The following is a 21522-nucleotide window of genomic DNA, read 5'->3' on the forward strand; positions in this document are numbered from 1 at the left end:
TTTTTCCAATCCACCACCCAAAGGCTAAATCGTATAGCATGAACAGTAACAATATATAATACACTGGAAATTTTAATGATTTTCTCTCCTTAGAAAATGTTTTGGATTTTTCCCCTAAGACAGTGAATGCATTACAAGTGGTAGCTTCTAGTGTTAATGTTCACTATGCCCCTCCAACATTTTATTATGAAAAATTTCAAACATATAGCAAAGGTGAATTTTACAGTGAACACCTATATACCCACCACCTAGATTCTACCATTTACATTTTACTATACTTGCTTTATCACATCTCTACACATCTCTATCCATCATCAATCCACCTATTTTTTTTGATGCATTTCAAAGGCATCAGTATACTTCCCCCTAAAAAATTCAGTATGCATATCACTAACTGGACTTCAATATGTTTTGAGGTTACATTTATATGTAATAAAATGTACAGGTCTTAAGCATGTATGTGCTGAACTTTGTCTAGTGCGTATACCTGTATAACTCAAACCCTATCAAGATAGGGAAACTTACCCAGAAATATATTTGCTTTTAAAATATCCTGCAGGACGCCCCAATGACCACAATTTTCTTGTATTTAAATGGGGAAAACTTGGAGGGCAACAAGATTCTTTGGTAGCAAAGTAGATAAGAAAGGTGTATTGTATATCAAGAGTACACTTGCCAGTTGAAACAGAAACCACCTAAAGACATTTTAACAAGAGCATTTTTTGTCTCTAGACTCTAAGGTATCTGATATTCAGGGGAAAGGGAAGTGAAAGATTGTGAAATATTTGGTTGGAACTTCACTTTTCCCCCAAAAGGAAAGGCAGCTCTGATAAGATATTTTTACATGTCATCCAGGTGTCCAAAACTGTCTGCAGTGGCACTGGGCACTTGAGGTTTAAGTCACATAGAGTATTCTTATCCCCTGGATTGTAACCTTCAAGTTGTCTGGGAAAAGCACTGAATGATTCTGATACTTCTCTTATGCACTGAGGTTGGTTTAAGAAAGTACATCTTTGAGGGAAAAGTAGATAATTTTTCTGGTTGAACTGTTAGAGAAGGAGTATTTATGGCTAGGACAGAGTAAGGGATTTCCAGAAGCAAATAACAATAAAAAAGAGAGAAAAAAAAAAAAAAAAGGAGAAATGAATAATCCCTGTCTGGTCTCAAAGGTTGAAAAATTTGCCTTGGACCCAAAAAGGAAATGCTAAGGAAGAACTGAGGTAAGTGGTAATGATGGCTACCATACAGAGGAGAAAAACAAATGTAATACTCCATGCTGTTTGGGATTTTCACCTCCAGGAGACCAAATAACAGGAAATAATATAGTGTCATTCAAACACATACATGATTAACAAATCTGAAGAAAAAGGATTTTTCTGTTATAGGAAACTCTTTGCTATTAAGAAAAGCAAACAAAATATGTAAACAGTATGAATAGCAACACTTTCCTTAATGAGATCCACTTAAAAGTGGTGTCTGAAAACACTCAATTGCACACTCGACTGTATACCTACCAGAACCTAACAGGTATTCAATAAGCATTTTAAGTGAGTTTATTCTAAAATCTGTAAAGGGGATATATGTATATGTATAACTGATTCACTTTGTTATAAAGCAGAAACTAACACACCATTGTAAAGCAATTATACTCCAATAAAAATGTTTAAAAAAATCTGTAAAAAACATATTTATCTCTTTGAGAAGCTGAGACAACATCACTCAATAAATATGAATCTAATGCTTATATGCCAGGCACAGAGCAAAGATGAAAAAAGGTCCCTCGTGCTCTTCTTAAAGGGATGAAGGACAGACAACACAGAGTGCCCAACCCATAATACAGCACCTGCCACAGAAGCCCATGCATATAGTGTCAGGTTCACTAGGAGGAGGCCTCTCGCTCCACCATTCTTCCAGTGGAAAAGGAACTTAGTAATATTCAAGTATCTCCACAGGAGCAAGTTTTTAGGTGACTGTATAAATCAGCATTAGCAAAAGAGGAATGAAGGATTTATATTTGCACTGCAACATATTCATGTCTTAAATAGCCAAAATATTGTTCGTACAAATATCCCTGACCACACAGTGAAAGGTTAACTGAAAGTCCATAAATTAAATTGATAAAGATGAAGCTAATAGTAACTCTAATGAAAAATAAAGAGGAAACACGATGAAAAACCAAAATCAATTTGAGACAATACTGATGATGCATCCCAAATAAGCATCATCCCTTCCTGAATATTGTAGGAATCCCCATTCTGCATATGACATGTAAGAAGCTTTGCACTGGTGCCAAGTTTCCTATGACAGTACTTCCTGGCAGAAAAAGGTATTAGAGCCAACAGTAAACTCTTTAATGTTGTGCTAGTTTTGGTTTATGAATATTATGTTTTAGTAATCCTTAATAATTTACTTGGCAGGTTATTAATAAGTAGCCTTTAGGCATAGGTAGGTATGAGCAACTATGAAGCAATAAGAATTGAAAAAAAGGAGAGGGGCCAGGTAGGAGCCATACTTTGAGAATCACTGCATTAAAGGAGCACAGAAGAGGAAACTTAATTCTTCAGGAGGTAGAAGGGGTAAGAAAAAAAAACTAACACTGAAACATTAAACTGAGGTAATAATAAACCTGCCAAGTAAGGTATTTCAAAACCTTCTACTTTATGTGTATACGACCCATGAAATTATGCTTGGAAACTATAATTTCAAGCAATAAGAAAGCTACATACAGGGTTCATTCCTTAACAAACTTAAGGAGTGCATCAATCCTTTGCTGTCTCAAATGCATTCTTAGTTTTCAAAAGCTTAGAGAGGGAGAAAGGGGAATATTCTCTAAGAGCTTATCACTATTTATTAGATAACTTTATCTCATTTAGCCTTGTATATATCATAGTTATCTACAGTTAAACATGCTTTCACATACCGAACCAGCAAGCATTCCCTTTTGGAATGGACACTGAGAGTAAAATATAACAAATATGAACTTTTTTTCTAATCATAAAGGTTGGCAAGAAAACTATATCAAAAGCCAACTTATTGAACAGATAAACCAAAGGGAACATATTCACTTTTTTGCCTTCCTAAAAGTTGTGAAAGTCTCCTCCTAAGGTTGTGGCCCAAGTTATGGCATTTACTACTTCAGAACTGTTCTGTTCTTCAATTTTCTAACTTGCATACCAGGAAAAAACTATCCAAATTCAATGGTAAATGCCTTGAAAAATGCCCAAATATTTGAAGAGAAGCTAAATAGATACTTTACTACCCACCCTTCCCCGGCCATAACTCTTTTGAAATAGATTACTGTGGTTCTACTGTGGTTCCTGTCTGTGATGCCTAATGACTTTTCACTTACTTTTGCAACCCTGTGACAGTCACATCCTACTTTACAAGAATCCCACCACAAAACAGAAAATTTCCAATTTAAAGTAGCGTTAATAGTGGGACTTCCCTGGTGGTGCAGTGGTTAAGAATCCGCCTGCCGATGCAGGGGACACAGGTCCGATCCCTGGTCCGGGAAGATCCCACATGCCGCGGAGCAACTAAGCCTATGTGCCACAACTACTGAGCCTGTGCTCTAGAGCCCGCGTGCCACAACTACTGAAGCCCGCGTGCCTAGAGCCTGTGCTCCACAGCAAGAGCAGCCACCTCAATGAGAAGCCCACACCCTGCAACGAAGAGTAGCCCCCGCTCGCCGCAATTAGAGAGAAAAGACTGCGCGCAGCAACGAAGACCCAACACAGCCCCCCAAAAATAAATTAATTAAAAAAAAAAGTAGCGTGATAGTGGTTACCATCTCAAGAATTCCTAATAATTTTTCAAACTATATAGGTACTAGATTGTCCAAGAGAGTTGTATTTTAAAGAATGCAAAATGACTTCTCATTTCATTATAACAAATTACTTCATTATTAGGAAAAGCATAGGCAATTCTTGATAGACTGAATTAAGCTCATGAGTTGAAACAGACTGTAATAAATTCACTTTAGGAACACACAATGATTTTTTTTGATTATACTCTTGCCAAAACATACTTCAAAGTTGTTATTTTCCCCTATTCACTACAGAATAACATACTACTACATAAAATGCTAAGTTTTTATTTTCTCTTGATTCTTGGCCAATTTACTAACTGGAAAGTTATTTTGCTGACAAAGCAGAAAAAGTCCACATAGAGTATGCTGGAACACTTCCTATAGTCAATAACGTAAAAATAATCATGGAGTACAGAAATAATGAAAACAGCAAAAGCAGGACACAGACCTTAAGCAGTAGGTCTGGACGACATGTACCCTGGGAAACAGAAAGCTCACAAAATCACCACAGTGATTTTTTCAAAAAAGACTCATGGAACATAAGATTAGAAAAACAGGAAGTTCAAGTCGGCTTTTTGTTAAAAAAAAAAAAACTTCAAAAATCACAAATTACTAAATATTTGTTAAACCAGCTCTAACAAATGCAACTAACCAAAAATTAGGAAAATGTCAGACATGGGCACAGTACGTATAACCTCACAGAGGGAGCTACAAGGCAAGATGTCACCCCAGGAAATGCAAACTATATATGGTGAAAAGTAGAAAAAAACACTGTGGAAGAGAAATATAAAAGCAATTGCTAATGCGCCTCATAATCTATAGTTTGGGGCTACTACAGGAAGGCATAGTATTCATGGAAAAAAAAGGAGGTCTCATTTATAAAATCACAACTGAGGGAGGAAACATGATATTCACTACCTGTAGACATCCAAAGGCCACAAATACATTTATATGGGAAAAGGGGAGGTAGTTTACAATATTGAGATCAAATTACCTACAGGAAAATTTCAGCTGTCAGAAAAAAAAATTCCCGAAGGAAAAGATTATATCATAGGGCTATCTTCTGCCAGTACCATCAGAAGTTCAAAGTAAATTAAAACTCTGGGAGCAAAACTGGAAATCCCTCTACCCCCATCTAAGCAGGGGTTGAAATCATGGGTTTAAGATTATATGACCTACAAAGCTGTAAACCTTGAAGCTTTCAGTACAATATGGCTCCCAGCACTCCACAGGTGATCAACAAGTGTATTAATGCTAATCCCTTACATCTACATACTGCTTTACAGTTTAGAAAGTGCCTTCACTTTCATTTCTCAACAGCAACCCCTTTGATGGTAGAATCACAATACTTTACTTTCACACAGCTTGTAGTCTGTAAAGTACTTTCACACACTGTTATTTTACAGAAGAGACCCAAGGAGGTTAAGGAGGAGGAGATGGTAGGTAAGGGGCCTGGGCAACCAAGGGACTCTATTCAGTCAGTTAAATAGACACGTCTAACCTTTAGAAGTTCAAAGTACAACACTCCAGGGGGAGCAACCTCATTCAGACAGCTATACAGGATAGAACGCCAGAGTCTCAGTGGACCATTTCTGCCTCTACCTCCGCCCCCAAAGACAGGGAAACTGAGGTAGCAGGTAGAACAAAAGCCTGATCTAGAGTCACGCAGGGCGTGCTGGTGGGACGGACTTCCCCCACTCCACCTGCACTATGCCCAGAAGCGGCTGAATCCTGTGTTTGAGAGGAAAACGCTTGCCATTCCCGCTTCCCTCTCACTATTCCCCATCCAGGCTTTCCTATGGATGGGGGTCTTTTCTCCCCGGAACCGCGCAGCAAATCCCCTCTCTCCAGGCCCTTACCCATTTGTCACATGGGGCCTCCGAGGTAGAACCCGCTACCTCTGGCTCCCAACTCCTAGTCTCTCTCTCTGAGGCGTCTCTTGACCCTAAGGCACGTCTAAGCTTCCCCGGCTACGGTCTACCTCCCACTCGTGCCACCTAAACCTCAAACTCCACAAAAGGAAACCCTCCCCAAGCGTCCTCCCACCTACCTCCTCCACCCTGGGAACCCCTGAGGAGCACTCCTAAGTATCAGCAGCCTCCCAGGAGCTACCTGCTTCTCACCTGGGCCCCTTTAGCCGCGGCCTCCTCAGAAGGGCGACCCCCAACAACCTCCTCGGTCAAGAACCCCCTAAAGGGGGAACACCCTCTTCCAGAAACCTCTCCGGGCGCCTTCAGCACGGCCCTCGCTGGAGGACCTCCGGGCTGTTTCCTGGGCTCTGCCCAACGCCACCCCCTCCCAGGCCCCTTCTCGGAACCTCCCCCAGCCCCAGTCCGGTCTCTCCGCCGCAGACTCGGGCGGCTGTTCCCCTCCCTCACGGACGTCCCCAGCCCTGGGGTTCCCCCCACTCCGCGTCCCCAGGGGCTTCCCGGAGCAGCGTGACTGGGCTGCGGCACTGACTTTCTCCAGCTCCCGGGCCCACCCGAGGGAAGAGGCGACGGCGGCGGCGGCACAACTCCTTTGTGACAGGTCCGAGACAGCGGTAAAGATGGACGCGAGGCCACGGCGCTGCCATTACGTGCTGGGCCCACCCCCGCTTCGTACCGCCCAGGCCCTCCCTCAGTCCCCTAGGAAACGCCCCTTCCTCGGTGGCAATCCCTCTTCCTGACAGCCAATCATCTTTCAGAGACCACGTCACGTGTCATCGCCGCTCGGCCCGCCCCCCTGGAGGAAGCTGGCCAATCCCCTTGCTGAAGTGTGAATGGCCCAATCAAGTCTCTCCCGCTAGCTTTCCAGGGACCGGATTTCCATCTGTCTCCTGGGGAGGAAGATAGGTGCGGATTGGGTTACGCTGCCGGAAGGGGGGAGGAGCTCTGTTGTGGCGGTGAGGAAAAGGAATCTGAGAAGGGTCGGAAGAAATATAAAAGCAAAGGCTGTTTTTCTTGCTTTCTTTCTGTTTTTACTTTCTTTCTTTTTCTTTTTCCTTAAGAGCGAGCGGCCCTTGCGGTGGCGGTTTGGGGTGGGCGCCGCCGAGGTGAGGGGGTCTCGCCTCCCGCACGCTGGTAGGTGAGTGCGGCCTGGGCCCTGGCCAGGCAGCGAGACCTGGGCTCCGGCTTTCTCGCTCCGGAGGTGAGGGGCTGCGTCTGATGAGAGGTTTAGGGCCAGGTCTGCCCTCAGTCCGCTCTCTCGCCTAGTGTTCTGAGTCACCGGGGACAGGGGCTTGCGGGGCCCAGCCTGAGGGAAGCCGAGGGAGCCCGCGGGAATGCCTTCAGGTCCTGTGGAGGAGGATGCCGACCCTTTCAAGCGGTCCTGGGACTTTGGGCCTCTAGTCGGCTCCCCTCTACCTTTTCTGTCAGGTGGGGCCACCCAGGCTCCAGGTGAGGAGCGGCCTCTTGTCCCAGAGGTCTTGGAACGGCTCCAGGCTCCTCGGGAGATGTGGGGGGTGCCTGGTTGGAAATGATTGAGTCACAGAATTAGCGCAGGAGGAGAAACATTTATTATGTACCATGTACCAGTAGATGTGCTCAGTGCGTTTTCTTCTAATAGAAAACAAACCGGTGTGCTCGTTTTGCAGAAAATTTAGGAAACTAAGACCGCGCGGGTTGAAGCGTCTTGTTTGAGAGTTGCTGGCCCAGGTGAATGTCAGTGCGCATGGCGGGAAAGGGGGAGACCTATTCGTTCAGAGCACTGGTTCTTAAACTAGTAGAAAACAAGAGCTTCTGCGGCCCTTTTAAAATGCAGATTCTCGGACCCCACCCCAGATAGTCGGACTCGGGTCTTGGGTGGGACCCAGGAAGCCAAGTGCGTCTCTGGTGGTCAGAATTCCCAATGACCTCTTGTGTACCAGCTGTTGGGTAAGATTTGTTGATAATTCATTCAGCTGTTTGCCTTATTGCTGTGTTAACAAGGACCCCGTGAAATGGTTTGGAAGGCACTGCTTTTGAAACCCTTGAGAGGAATTAGTGTGTAGGCCCCTTTTTGATAACAAGCAATTGAGCTGAGGTAAAGGCAGCTTGTACAGTCTTTCAGATGGAGCTTGAGGTTAACAATTTGTAAGGGTCTGAAAGCAGAGGCTGCCCAATTATCTTTTTCACCTGAGGTCTTGGTGCCTCAGGTGAGAAATTCTTCGTGGTTGTAAGAAAGGAAGAATTATGTCAATACCATTTACCTGGTTAGCAGTCTTTACCTTTAGCTTCTAAGAATCTTGCTGTTTTGGTTAGAATCAAGCTGCTGCTTCAGAAATTGAAAACCACGTATCTGGTAAATGAAGTAATTTAAGTGCATGGTTCAGCCATAGACTCAGTTGTGTGTAATTATGTCTTCGTGGCAGCTAAATTAAACAATTTCACTGTGCTCACTGTTGATCACCTTTTGTACGTGCTTTGTCTTAATTGTCAAATATGATCTGGATCACTTTTTACTATAGGATGTGTTTTACAGATTATTTTGTGCTTGTCTTTGGTTTTCTGCATTTTCATTATGATGTATGCAACTATGGATTTGTTTCTGTTCAATTAGTTTGGTGTTTATTACACTTATTAATTTGTGGATTGGTGTCTTTCATTAGTTCTGTAAAATTCTCAGCCATTTTATATTCATGTATTGCTTCTGCCCTGTTGTTTATCTTTCTTTTTTATTGATTTAACATAGACCTTTTCACTCTCTTCTTTATGCCTCTTACTCTTTTTATTTTTCTATACTATATTCTGGATAATTTCTTCTTTATTAATTCTCTCATAGGTTATTTCTAACCTGTTACTAAACTCATCTGTTGCAATCTTAAATTCAGTTATTGCATGTTTTAGTTACTGAAGTTCTATTTTTTTTTTTTTCTTTTCAAATGTGCCATGCCACTGTCTTACAGTTTCTTATTCTCTGCTATTAATTTTGAGGCTTGGTTTTTATTTCTTTAAACATGGTAATCATAGTTGTTTTGTAATCTATATATGTTAATTCCTTTGGGAATGTAAATTTCCTTTGGGTCTGTTTCTGTTACCTATTATTCCTGCTTTTTTTCTTACCAGTTCACCTTTACCTTGATGGTGTAGTTCTTTGGGGTACCAGATTAAGATGGAGAAAAAGGTGGTTATCAGACTCCGCACATCCTGGGTGGGCTCCCTGCTTTTGAGTTTTGCTTCACAAGGGCACCAAAACAGCAGCTTTCAAGATCAGAGAAATCCTTGGGATGAAAACCAGTTTGAATATTGGACTTAATCTGGTTTTCACCTTGTCTTGGGTTTTTGGGCAAATTCTTTACCATCTTGTTAGCTTTTCTATTTGTTTAAAAATTATTTTAAAAAATTCTTCCAGTTTTACTTATCATAGAGGTAGGGGATTGGTCTCAATTACCTAGCCCACTATTTCTGGAAATGAAAGCCCCCTTTGATTTTGATTTTAGAGTGTGAAATATGTCATTTCAGGGAAACTTGAGTTAAAGATAATTTTTCTTAATATATCTAAACTTCCACCACTTTTCACTGTGCAGTGTCATAGCTGCAAAATTAAGCTTCCCCTGTGCTTTTTTTCTAGTCTTCCTTATCTAACTTCTATTCTCTTAGAGCATTTAACCTCATTCTGCATTTCCTTAAATTGCTCATGTACCAACCTTATCTCTTTTATTGAATGCAAGTTCCTCACTTGCTAAAAAGTAGTGCCAGTTTACTACCTAACACTGTGCCTTGCACATAATAGGTTCCCTGTAAAGATTTACTTCAAAAATACAGCTGAATGAGTTAGTGGGCCTTGTATAATTGGTGTAATGTAAAACCTTTTTTTTTCTTTTTTAAATTTGGCCTTAAGAGAGGAGATACATAAAGCCTGGAGGGTGGGGGTGGGAAGGAGTATGATTTAGTGTGGGTTAGGTTCCAAAGTTAGCCCAGATGGTAAAATAGTGTGTAATCAAAGCTATCCTCGAAAAACTTTTAGGGAGGCACCATGTTGGATGTAGGTATACCAGTGCAGCAAAATTCCAGCATGGCCAGATTTTCCTCCAGCTTTGAAACAGATGCTGTTTTTCTTCCTTTGAGTCCCAGATGAAGTAGTTCGTTTGCATTTAGGAATTACAATGTGTAAAAAAATATAACTAATATTAGAATCACACATAGTGAGGGAAGTATTTATACTCTGAGAGGCACACACGAATTGGGGAGCTGAGAATTAGCTAAGGGAACCAATATTTAAGTTCTCTTTTTTTCTTCCAGTGGATATAGATGAATTCAGGGTAAATGCACATATGATGAGATTTTTTTCTTGTGCTATGGAAAGATAAATGTATATTTAGTTTTTTTTTTAACTTTTAACTTCATGTGTTTTTTAGATGCCTAGACAACCAGAAGTTTACTTCAAATTGCTCTTTATAGTAAACATTCTAAATATGAATTACATTGCTTATGGTGTACCTTCATTTTGAGATTCTTTAGTCTCCTTTGCTAGTGGAATAGGTTAAATAAGCCTCAGTGTTAGAAGAGTGACTAAGGATTACTTTGTCTAGTAATAAGTGCTGACAAAGTGTTCTCTGTTAGTAGTTGTCATTCATTCTCTGAAGTTTTATTTATTTATTTATTTATGTTTGGCTGCGTTGGGTCTTCGTTGCTGCCCGCGGGCTTTCTCTAGTTGCCGTGAGCGGGGGCTACTCTTGGTTGCGGTGCGCGGGCTTCTCATTGCTGTGGCTTCTCTGGTTGCAGAGCACGGGCTTTAGGCACGCAGGCTTCAGTAGTTGTGGCACATGGGCTTAGTTGCTCCGTGGCGTGTGGGATCTTCCCAGACCGGGGATAGAGCCCGTGTCCTCTGCCTTGGCAGGCGGATTCTTAACCACTGCGCCACCAGGGAAGTCCCTGAAGTTTTATAATACAGGGAAAGTTGGCTTGATCTAAACTGCTGTAGCTTGGTAGAAGTGCCTTCTGGCCAGAAAGCAGTCTTTATTTGGAATATTTTTGAGTTTGCCAGATGACAAATTCCTCTTAGTTGCTGTCCTGCATTTTGAAATCCCATGTGACTTGAACATCAGGATAAAAATGTTGAAAGAGCGGTACTTAAGTATATTTACTGACAGAAAGAAAGTGGATTGACCTATTGTTTTTGCTCCCCAGAGGGAAGCCTTAGAACACCATAACACAGAGATCTGATCCTCCCTGGTGTATTTTTACACGTACAGTGTATCTAATGTTAGAAATTAGGAGCGTATGGTGGCTAGTGATGTAAACACTTAGGTAGTCTGCCATCACAAAATTCAGTTCCATAGGAAACCAGATCTCATTAATCTGTATCATGGCACGAGCTAAATGGAATAATTTTCAGGTCAACAATAGCAATTATTTTGGGAGCAGCAATGTAAGTTTTGTTTTTTAAAACTTGTATAGCATGCTATGTGTGAGTCCATTCTGTCATTCTGTCCCACCAACCTGGAAATTAAATACTTCAGTCTCCAGTACAAATACAGTAGTGCAGTGTTTAACATTTACTTCAGCTTGAAATATAAGAACTTTGTTTCTTTGGCTGTCAAGCAAATTTGAAAACTCTTTGCATCAGTTTGAAACTTTTAAGTTGAGACAAAGTGATTTTGGTATGGTTTTGGTTTTCCATGAATTCCATATTTGAAGAACGTAAATAATCCTTTTAAAAATAATGTAATGTTTAATTTGATAATTAAACTTGAGTCAAAAAAGCTATGTGAGTAAAGGAACATGCAAAAAAGCTATGTGAGTAAAGGAAAGTTGACAGCATTTATTCTTTCTAAAATTAAACACAGTAAAGACAAAATAAGCATTCCCAATGTAAATCCTCTTCATCCCTGAATGAATTTTTATAATTAGATCCCCACACCCCTGGGCTTTTGTTTGTTTGTGTTTTGTTTTAAATTATTCTAGCAAACAAAAGAGGAAAATAAGAGACTTGTGAAAAATTAGATAGGCTGTAGGAATTTGAAATAGACACTTTAATTTCTGGTTTCTCTGTCTACTTGCAGAAGAAGGTAAGTTGTGGGTACTCATCACCTTTCTAATGCAGAATAAACAGTGAATGTTGGACTCTTCAGAGTAAAATGCTTTGTGTGGGAAATATTTATTGCTTAGTGTGAGAGCATTTTTTTAGTCAGTTGAAATTAAAGGAAAGTAGCAAGAGTTTTTTTAAAAAATTATTTATTTTTGGATGCGTTGGGTCTTCATCGCTGCGCACGGGCTTTCTGTAGTCGCAGCGAGCGGGGGCTACTCTTCGTTGCGGTGCGCGGGCTTCTCATTGTGGTGGCCTCTCATTGAGGAGCACGGGCTCTAGGCGCATGGGCTTCAGTAGTTGTGGCACGCGGGCTCAGTAGTTGTGGCTCGCGGGCTCTAGAGTGCAGGCTCAGTAGTTGTGGTGTATGGGCTTAGTTGCTCCGTGGCATGTGGGATCTTCCTAGACCAGGGCTCGAACCCGTGTCCCCTGCATTGGCAGGCAGATTCTTAACCACTGCACCACCAGGGAAGTCCCGCAAGAGTTATTCTTGAAGAAGATGTCAGTTATCTAATATAGTAACGTGATGTAATCTTTGGTCTTGTGTTTCCTATTGCACAAGTTGTATAGTGTTTGAATAGAATTCCCTATGGGACAAAGACGCTTTGGTGAATATTTGTTTAATGACTACCATTTTCTATAATTTACATTGGACAGTATCTAAGAATATTCATGTGAGAGCATTCCTCCCTGCTCAGATTCTTCAGATCCTCTCCATGGTTGGTTTATTCAATAAGTATGTCTTTATATTTAACGTATGGCAGACACTGTGCTAATAAGCACTGTGAATAAAAAGAGCTGTTGGAATAGTCATAAATGATAAAACACAATGGGTAAGTGCTATAGTAGAGTAATAAATAGCTGGAATGGGGGCCAGAGGAGAAACAGGGAGACTAATGGAATGCTCTTGCAGTAGTTTATGCAAGATGAGGCCCTGAAAAGAAGAGATTAGAAAGGAAAGGACTCTTAAAGGAGAGGATGAATTAGAAAGAGATCATTATGAGGTAGAAATAACAGAACTTGGAGACTGGTGGCATGTAAGGGAAAAAGGAAAAAGGAGTGTAGATATATGCCCAGGTTTTCAGCCTGGGAAACTTGATTGATCCATATTTGTTCCCTTCATTACTGCCTCTTACCTGTACTGTTCACTTTGGTAATTTATTACATACACTATTATCTGGTATTAACTAGTGCAAGAGTATTAACTCTTAACGTTTATTTTCTTTATCACCCCATAGAATTTGGCACAGTGCTGGACACAGTTCAGCATTCAGCAAGCACAATGTTGAGTTTATTTAAATTGAATTAATAATAAAACAGTAAAAGAGAGAACCACAGTAAAGGGGAAATATAGAATTACCAAATATGTATCCATGTACGTTTTTCCTAATCTCTGTTGTGGTCCCTTTCCCACTTCACATATCATGGTTGTTTATGTCACTGATTTATTTCGCCTGCACTCCTTGAGTGCAGACAGTATTTCTCTCACTCCCATAACCAGAGCTTAGCATAGCACTTTGTAGTAATGGCAAACCTTTCAAAGCATTTTTAAGCAGGTGCCAAACACTGTGCTAAGTGCTTTACATGAATTCTCTTGTTATCCTCACAAAAGCTTTATGTTGTGCAGTACTATTTTAATCCCCATTGGTGAGTGCAATCTGTGGATTAGGAAACTAAGGCTCAGAGGAGTTAAGTGACTTGTCCAGGATCATACAACTTATAAGTGGCAGAACCGAGGTCTCTTGATCTCAGAGTCTATAGTCTTCATCATTACCTGTATCATTACCTCTTGTAAGGAGACTGCAGCAGAAGGTATTTGTTATATATTGGTTGAATTAGATTAGGTTGTAGTGAAAGGTGTCTGAAGTTAAGCTGACTTCTTGGCAATATTTATTGACAGTGAAGTTTTGAATCCTGAAAAGACCTGAATATTTCTGGAGAAGAAGTATTCTGAATATTATCCAGAATACTCAGGAGTATGACCACTTGTTCATGAACATTTTCTGTCGTTTAACTTCTCCTAATATAAAAATTAATTAGCCAGAGGGCCACTGGTGGCATTGAAGGCAAGAAGGGAACAACAGTAGTTGAAGTGCCAGGGAATGAGGACCTACAGAAGATGTGCAAATTGAAGAAAGAGATGGATAAAGCAGTCTATGGTTTAGTCTTGGCCCCTTTTTTAAAAAATTTATTTATTTGTTTATTTATTTTTGGGTGTGTTGGGTCTTCGTTTCTGTGCGAGGGCTTTTTCTAGTTGCGGCGAGCGGGGACCACTGTTCATCGCGGCGCGCGGGCCTCTCACTGTCGCGGCCTCTCTTGTCGCGGAGCACAGGCTCCAGACGCGCAGGCTCAGTAGTTGTGGCTCACGGGCCTAGTTGCTCCGCGGCATGTGGGATCTTCCCAGACCAGGACTCGAACCCGTGTCCGCTGCATTGGCAGGCAGATTCTCAACCACTGCGCCACCAGGGAAGCCCTTGGCCCTTTTAAACTCACAGAAATTTATTGTAATTAGGTGTGGCCATCTTGTTTTATTTTGGGAATGAGGGAATGTCAGGATTATATTAGCTTTAAAGAACAGAGTTTTGGACTTCCCTGGTGGCGCAGTGGTTAAGAATCCGCTTGCCAATGCAGGGGACACGGGTTCGAGCCCAGGTGTGGGAAGATCCCACATGCCACGGAGCAACTAAGCCTGTGCGCCACAACTATTGAGCCTGTACTCTGGAGCCCACAAACTGCTAAATAAATAAATAAATTTATTAAAAAAAAAAAAAATAAAGAACAGATTTTTTACAAGTGTTCATTAGTTTTTACTGTGTGAGTGTTTTCTTAGGAAATCAACCCTTTGAGAGAAGTAGAGTTTCTCTGTCAAATTCTAAATCCATTGTCTTTAAATTTCCTTTTTTTAATGTGCTTCTGCCTTGTTTTCATTTTCATTAGCCAACGGTGATCCTTGATTTTGTCCTTATTTGTGAAAGATGGGGAAATAGCACAGGCTAAACTCTTTGGGTAGAAGTTGAATTCTAACACTTTTTTAAAAAAATCTCTATTTATTTATTTATTGGCTGCGTTGGGTCTTTGTTGCTGCTCGCAGGCTTTCTCTAGTTGAGGCGAGCGCGGGCTACTCTTCGTTGAGGTGCGTGGGCTTCTCATTGCGGTGGCTTCTCTTGTTGCAGAGCACGGGCTCTAGGCATGCGGGCTTCAGTAGTTGTGGCATGTGGGCTCAGTAGTTGTGGCACACGGGCTTAGTTGCTCCACGGCATGTGGGATCTTCCCGGACCAGGGATCGGACCTGTGTTCCCTGCATTGGCAGGTGGATTCTTAACCACTGTGCTACCAGGGAAATCCCGAATTCTAACACTTTTGAGAAAAGATTGATGAAAAGGAGAGTAAGAATGTCTTGGAATCCCATAAATTTGTCTTTTACCAAAAGTAATTGATAAATGTTGGGAAGATTCTTATTTTTCTAGAGTTTCTGTTTCAAATTCAAACCCTTGTTTACATGTATCCTAAAGGCTCTGTCCCTTGAGTTTCAGGGATCTTTGTTAAAGTTAAATGAAGGTAGGTTCTTTTTTTTCCAAAAACTCAACAGGCTATGAAAATTAAATAAATGGTTTTATTTCCTTAATTTTACATTATAAGAATAATCTTAAGAGTCTCTGAATTCTTGTTTAGATCGAAGCATGTAAGATTCTAGGTTTTTATTTTGGCTTTTTAAAAGAGTTCTTTCAGTATTAATATTATATTTTCATTTTTTAAGTGTAACGAGAGTGAAGAGATGCATTTAATGGCATACCAGTTGCATTACCATATCCTAAAATTTATTTCCCAGGTTTACATCATATGCAATTTGTTAAGTTCACTGCTTTGAGACACTTTTTTCTCTATTTTATAAGATTAAAGGAACTAGAAATGTTTGACCTAGAAAAGTGACAAATTAGGAGGAAAATGGGAGTTGTCTTCAAACAACTGCAGCGTTGTCATGTTGAAAAAGGGATTTGGCTCCTTTTGTGTAGTCCCAGTGGATTGAACCTGTGTGTGGAATTTATAGGGAGACAGATTTCAGTTAAGTTTAAGGAAGAACTATCCTACCAGTCAGATCTGCTCAGAGAGAGAGTCAGCTGCCTGGAAGGGAGTACAGTTTTAAAGTATGGGTTGGATGAAAATCTCCTGGGTATGTATGGTGGGTTCTGTTGCCAGATGGAGAATTGTTTGAGGTGGGCTATAAGGACCTGTTGCACTCTGAATTATTTACCAGGAAATAAGGGTGAGAGGACAGCCAATTTAGGGTGAGAAAGGAGAGCTACAGCTAAGAAAGGAGACATTGAGGACCCAATATATCTCTCCCATCCATTAGAGTTCTACATAGTTGATGTTTTCTCTGCTAGAGAGATTTAAGAAAATGTTGGCTCTTGTTCCATAAGAGGTCATTATGCAGAACTTGAGGAATTTTTGGCATGGTCACAGAGACAGAACAATTCTGTTTCTGTAATAGGCCTCTGGCTGGAGACATCAAGTAATGCTAAATCAAAAGTGTCCAGGTTGTGGGCTTTAGGTGGGAGCAACAGCTTCTGTCAATTGATTTGGTTTTCTTTCTAGTAAATTTAAAAATGTTCTCATTGTTGTTTCGTTGAACTAAACTTCAACAGTAGGATTTAGGCGGAGACTATTCTTTTGTTCTCCATGTTTGGATTTATTTTCTCAGTTTCCATTTTCGTCTTTACTAGAGAAAAATGTTTCATGAACATTCTCTGCATTGGAATTTGATGTAGGAAGAAAGCTGAAATTGACATGTCCTTCTTTTCAAGGAGGATCCCTGGTTTCTGGGAAGGGGTATGGTGAAGTGGGTAAGAGTATGAATTTTTGCTCTCAGGCCTGGATTTGATTCTCAGCTCCACCATTCACCACCTTTATCACCTTAGACAAGTGACCTAACTTCCCTGGGCCTAAAGTGCATAAAGTGGTTGAGGTCATTGTGGGAATGAGAAAAAAGAAGGATGGAGGATAGAATCTTAAGTGGGGCAGATTTGGAGTTTACAGGGAGGAAGGTCAGGAAGAGATGAAAGAGGAGTCATTTTAGTAGAGTACAGAGGACATGGAACCTGAAGTGGGGAGATCTGGGTTCTTCTAGTCTTACTTTCTCCACTCTTGGTCTGTGTGCCTCTAGGCATATCACTTCCCTGCTGAACGGACTAGACTCATCTCTAAGGCTCCTTGAATATCTGAGTTTCTCCTTTCAGAATCTACTTGGAAATAAAAACAGGTGAATCAAGGTGGTGTAATATCCCTGAAACAGGAATTTCGAGAAGGAACAATGTCAGGGTGCCCAGGAGGCCAATTTGTCTATATTAGAGGGACAGAGAAAAATCTGGAATGTAAGGTTTACTGTGGCATATCATGAGAATTATTCCAGGTCCTCTCGCTGAATTTGTAGATAACATAGATGTTGATAAAACTACTTGATACATTAGGAAAATGTAATCATGTGCTTTCATCAGTGGCCTGTAAATTAAACTGCTTGAGGATTTCTCAATTCAAGGTTGAAAGGAGTTTTGAGGTAGTCTATTGCTGGGGGAGACAGAGCTCAATCTTCTTGTTTCTCTTTGGAATTTTAATTGCAGTTCTCACTTGAAATTTTTTTTTTTTTTTTTTTTTGGTAGACTGATTGTTCCATTATGGATGGAGGGGATGATGGTAACCTTGTTATCAAAAAGAGGTTTGTGTCTGAGGCAGAATTAGATGAACGGCGCAAAAGGAGGCAAGAAGAATGGGAGAAAGTTCGAAAACCTGAAGATCCAGAAGGTATAGAGGCTTGTAGACCTTTAATCCTTACAACCCTGCAAAGTGGGTATTAATGTCTTCGCTTTAGAGTAGAGAAACTGAGGCTCAAGGGACCTATGTAAGGCCTCCATAGCTGGGAGCAGAACCAGGGTCCTCACATCTTTGCCCTTTCCACTCTGCCACACTGTCTTCCAGGAGATTCCGCTAGTCTATTCCATCTATTCAGGTGGATCCAGGATCTGAACAGCTGAGAATGCTGCTACCATGCAGGGTTTGGGTGGATCCCTCATCCAGTTAACTGTCTCAGGCCATGGGCCCTATTAACATTGATAGTTGGCTTTGAGAACTGCTGGCCCCTCTCTGAGGTCCAAAGGGAAGCTGTGGACTTTGTACTATTTTTGTGTTATCTTTGCCCTCAGATCATGCAGAGACTTGACTTCATCTTTAAAATCCTTTGTGATTCCAAAATAATATGAAAGGATTCTAAAGTATGTATTTTTCCCCCTCCCTTTCTTTCAGAATGCCCAGAGGAGGTTTATGACCCTCGGTCTCTATATGAAAGGCTACAGGAACAGAAAGATAGGAAGCAGCAGGAGTATGAAGAACAGTTCAAATTCAGTAAGCTTCAGAAAACACAGTGTCCAAGGGACTCTGCAGGGCCTTTTTGGTGCACTTTTGCCCTGTGCAACACTTTTACTAACCAACCATGAAATTGTCTTGATTATCTTTAGATAAAATTGTCTTTAGATGCTCATTTGGTGGAAAAGAGACAATTTTCTACCATCTAGACCACATTGAACATTTTTGTTTAGAACTCAAGATACCCATTTTAATTTTACGCTAATATCTAGTAATAGGAGAGATGCCTTGATTTTATGTCATGTTATCTATCCAAAAGCTTTGGTGTTTACAAATTCTTTCTTCTAATCCCCTGAAGTATCTGCTATTTATTAAAAAATAGGACAAGGAAAATTCTTATTTGACTATATTTTTCCTTTAGCCTGTTAAGTGTTCCTTGTTTAATTATTTCCTCAGAGAACATGGTAAGAGGCTTAGACGAAGATGAGACCAACTTCCTTGATGAGGTTTCTCGGCAGCAGGAACTAATAGAAAAGCAGCGAAGAGAAGAAGAACTGAAAGAACTGAAGGAATACAGAATATCCTTTGTACTTTGTGAGGAATGTATAAGGTGTCAGTTTCTCATCAACATCTATGCATTTTAGTTTCTTCATAAGTAGAATGAGGGTCTTCTGCCTGGTGATCTCTAGTTCCCTTTCAACACGGATGTTCCTATGACTCTGAATAACTGGCAGTGATATGTAGAGTTATGTTGCGTGCAGGAATCTGTTGCAATCAAAAGTCCAGATCCTTTAGGATTAACTAAAGGCCTAAATCCTAATAGTCAGGACCAGGGTATTCTTGCCTTGTGGGATTAGACTCTGAAACAGGTGGGTGATGCAGTGAACCTCATCCAGGGGAGACACTGGCTTCTACGTTTTAAAAGGAAATGTTTAGCAACCCTCCTGTGTCCTTAGTAAGACCTTACCTACAGATACAGCCTGGTTTGTCCCCATAGGTGGGTAGAGAAAGCATCCAAGAGAACTTTGCTTTGGTTCACTATTGCCTTTTTGGCATCCACTTGAATGTCTTAATAGACATCCCAAATGTAACTTGGCTGAATCAAAATTCTCAATTCTGTGCCTCATTACCCCGACCCTCATCACACCACCTCCCCACCCCCGACTCCCAATCTCTTCTTTTTCTGGTCTTCCCAATCTCAGTAATGGTACTCCTATACTCCCAGGTGCCTGGCCAAAAACTACCTCCAAAATGTACTCCAAATCTTGCAGTTCTTGCTTTCTCTGCTGCCACTGCAGTCGTCGTAGACCTTCTCTGGACTACTGTGACCATCTAATTGTCTCTGCTTCTGCTCTCCTCCCCCACAATCCATTCTCTAGACAATAGTCTGGGGAACGTTTGAAAACATACATGGGATCATATCACTTTCCTGTTTGAAACACTAGTGGCTTCCTGTTGCATTTAGTCTTAAGTCTGCATTCTTTACCAGGTCATACAAGGCTCTGCATGATTTTGGCCAATCCACCACCCTGTTGTATCTTGAACTACTCTTCCTCCTGTTTACTGTACTCCAGCCTACTGGCCTTCTTTATGTTCCTCTCATACTGAGCTCTGTGAGGCATTTGCTATTTCCTCAGCCTGGAATGCTCTGCCCTCAGAGTTTACAAGGCTGGCATTTCATGACACTTGGGTCTCAGCTCCATTCCTCATAGAGCACCCCACCTAAAATTGCACCCACCCCCATCACTGACTATAATGTCATTTTTTTAATGGTCTCTGTCACTACCTGAAAATCTTAATTTATATACTTACTGGTTTGTGTGCTTCTTTATTGCTGGAATATAAAGTAAGCTCCGTAAGAACAAGGACTTGATCACCACTGATTTCTCCAGTGGTTGGCATATAGTAAGTTCTCAGTATATACGTGAATATATTAATGAATGACTCATAGGAGAGGTTAAAAGGGCCACCTTAGCTTTTTCCTTCTGTGAGAAAGCTAATTTGAGTATTTCATGCTTGTATGTTGAATAACCTCACTCGTGTGACTGAACAGGCTTTACCTCTAAGATTGATGATATGACTGTGTGTGTGTGCTAGTTGGTATTTTTTGCAGAGAGTGTGCAGTAGGTTCCATTAAAGAGTTATGTAGGAAAAAATGTGGACAGATTCCCAGGGATTTGGTTTAAGACAAGGTGACTGACGGTGATCGAGATAAGGTGGCAGCACAGTGCTGCAAAACCTGCTCTGAACTGGTAGCGGAAGACCTGGCTTCAAGTCCCAGTTCTTCTCGTGGAATTCTGGTATAACACTAAGATAAGAGTTGATGGAAAGTCACACCTCCATCCCAACTGTAGGATTGAGCTTGATTTTTCTGAAGCTTCCCTCCCGAACTCTGTTCTGTGGTGACCCCAGGATGATGATATGCGTTGATATATCTGAGATGGGCAGATATATGTATTGCATTGTTTCAGGCACCTGGCTTTTTCCTCTGAAGAAAAATATGTTAATTACACTCTCATTTGAATTATGTCTTGTTTCATGTGCTTAATTTGGTAGGCAAGCAAATAAGCCAGAGTGTCTCCTAAAGCAGCATTTTGGAGAGTATTGTTGGTGTGGTATGAGTGTGAGAGGCCTTTTGGTTTTCAATTCAAAGGGAAGAATGAACATGGCAGCCATGAGGCAAAAGATACTTTTCTGTCCTGGTAACATTACAGCACAATATTGAAGAGGCTTCAGGGGTATTAGCTTTTTTTTTAATATTTATATAAATTTATTTTGTTTATTTTTATTTTTGGCTGTGTTGGGTCTTCGTTGCTGTGCGCGGGCTTTCTCTTGTTGCAGAGAGTGGGGGCTTCTCATCCCGGTGGCTTCTCTTGTTGCAGAGCACGGGCTCTAGGTGCGCAGGCTCAGTAGTTGTGGCGCACGGGCTTAGTTGCTTCGCGGCATGTGGGATCTTCCCGGACCAGGGCTCGAACCCATGTCCCCTGCATTGGCAGGCGGATTCTTAACCACTGCGCCACCAGGAAAGCCCAGGGTATTAGTTTTTATTGGAAACTTGGAACGTTCTGACTGTCTAGAAAAACTGAAGCAAAGCAAGCCTTCCAACCCACTGATGTGCTAATCCCAAGCATGCATGTAGCCAGAGTCATGTTGAAATAGGAATTGAAGGATTAGACATTTGTTTATTGAAGCTCTAAATCAGGAGCTGGTTCTTGGCTTTGCTTGGTTGCTATAAAATGATACATTTTGTAATGTAATACTTGTGAATACAAATAAGCTATGGTTTGTGCCAGTATAAACAACAGAACTCTTGTTTCTTTCAGGTTAGAGCAGTATTTATTAATATTATGTGTGTTTTAAAACAATGTGAT

The 21522-nt window shown here is 41.1% G+C and overlaps 2 protein-coding genes across 16 annotated transcripts in view; one reads left to right on the forward strand and one right to left on the reverse strand.

The window, feature by feature from the left end:
* Positions 1-6400, reverse strand: part of RSPRY1 (ring finger and SPRY domain containing 1) — a 46224-nt gene extending 39824 nt beyond the window's left edge. For 2 of the 4 annotated variants that reach the window (XM_061172965.1, XM_061172968.1), the window contains exon 1: positions 6269-6400. The gene's annotated coding sequence lies outside the window, so the exon portion shown is untranslated. Of the gene's footprint in view, positions 1-5931; positions 6044-6268 lie in introns of those variants that run through there. The other 2 variants (XM_061172966.1, XM_061172967.1) reach the window with 2 other exon arrangements.
* A 254-nt stretch (positions 6401-6654) lies between these two features.
* Positions 6655-21522, forward strand: part of PSME3IP1 (proteasome activator subunit 3 interacting protein 1) — a 44941-nt gene continuing 30073 nt past the window's right edge. Inside the window, exons 1-6 of one of the 12 annotated variants that reach the window (XM_061173998.1) lie at positions 6676-6874; positions 7550-7662; positions 16959-17054; positions 17452-17593; positions 18092-18190; positions 18608-18729. In XM_061173998.1, the coding sequence (XP_061029981.1) occupies positions 17467-17593; positions 18092-18190; positions 18608-18729 (348 nt within the window). In that variant the 5' untranslated portion in view covers positions 6676-6874; positions 7550-7662; positions 16959-17054; positions 17452-17466. Of the gene's footprint in view, positions 6938-7549; positions 7663-11116; positions 11138-12557; positions 12628-16958; positions 17055-17451; positions 17594-18091; positions 18191-18607; positions 18730-21522 lie in introns of those variants that run through there. The other 11 variants (XM_061173997.1, XM_061174001.1, XM_061173996.1 and 8 more) reach the window with 11 other exon arrangements.

The sequence above is a fragment of the Eubalaena glacialis genome, chromosome 18, assembly GCF_028564815.1.
Source record: "Eubalaena glacialis isolate mEubGla1 chromosome 18, mEubGla1.1.hap2.+ XY, whole genome shotgun sequence".
Taxonomy (NCBI): Eukaryota; Metazoa; Chordata; class Mammalia; order Artiodactyla; family Balaenidae; genus Eubalaena; species Eubalaena glacialis.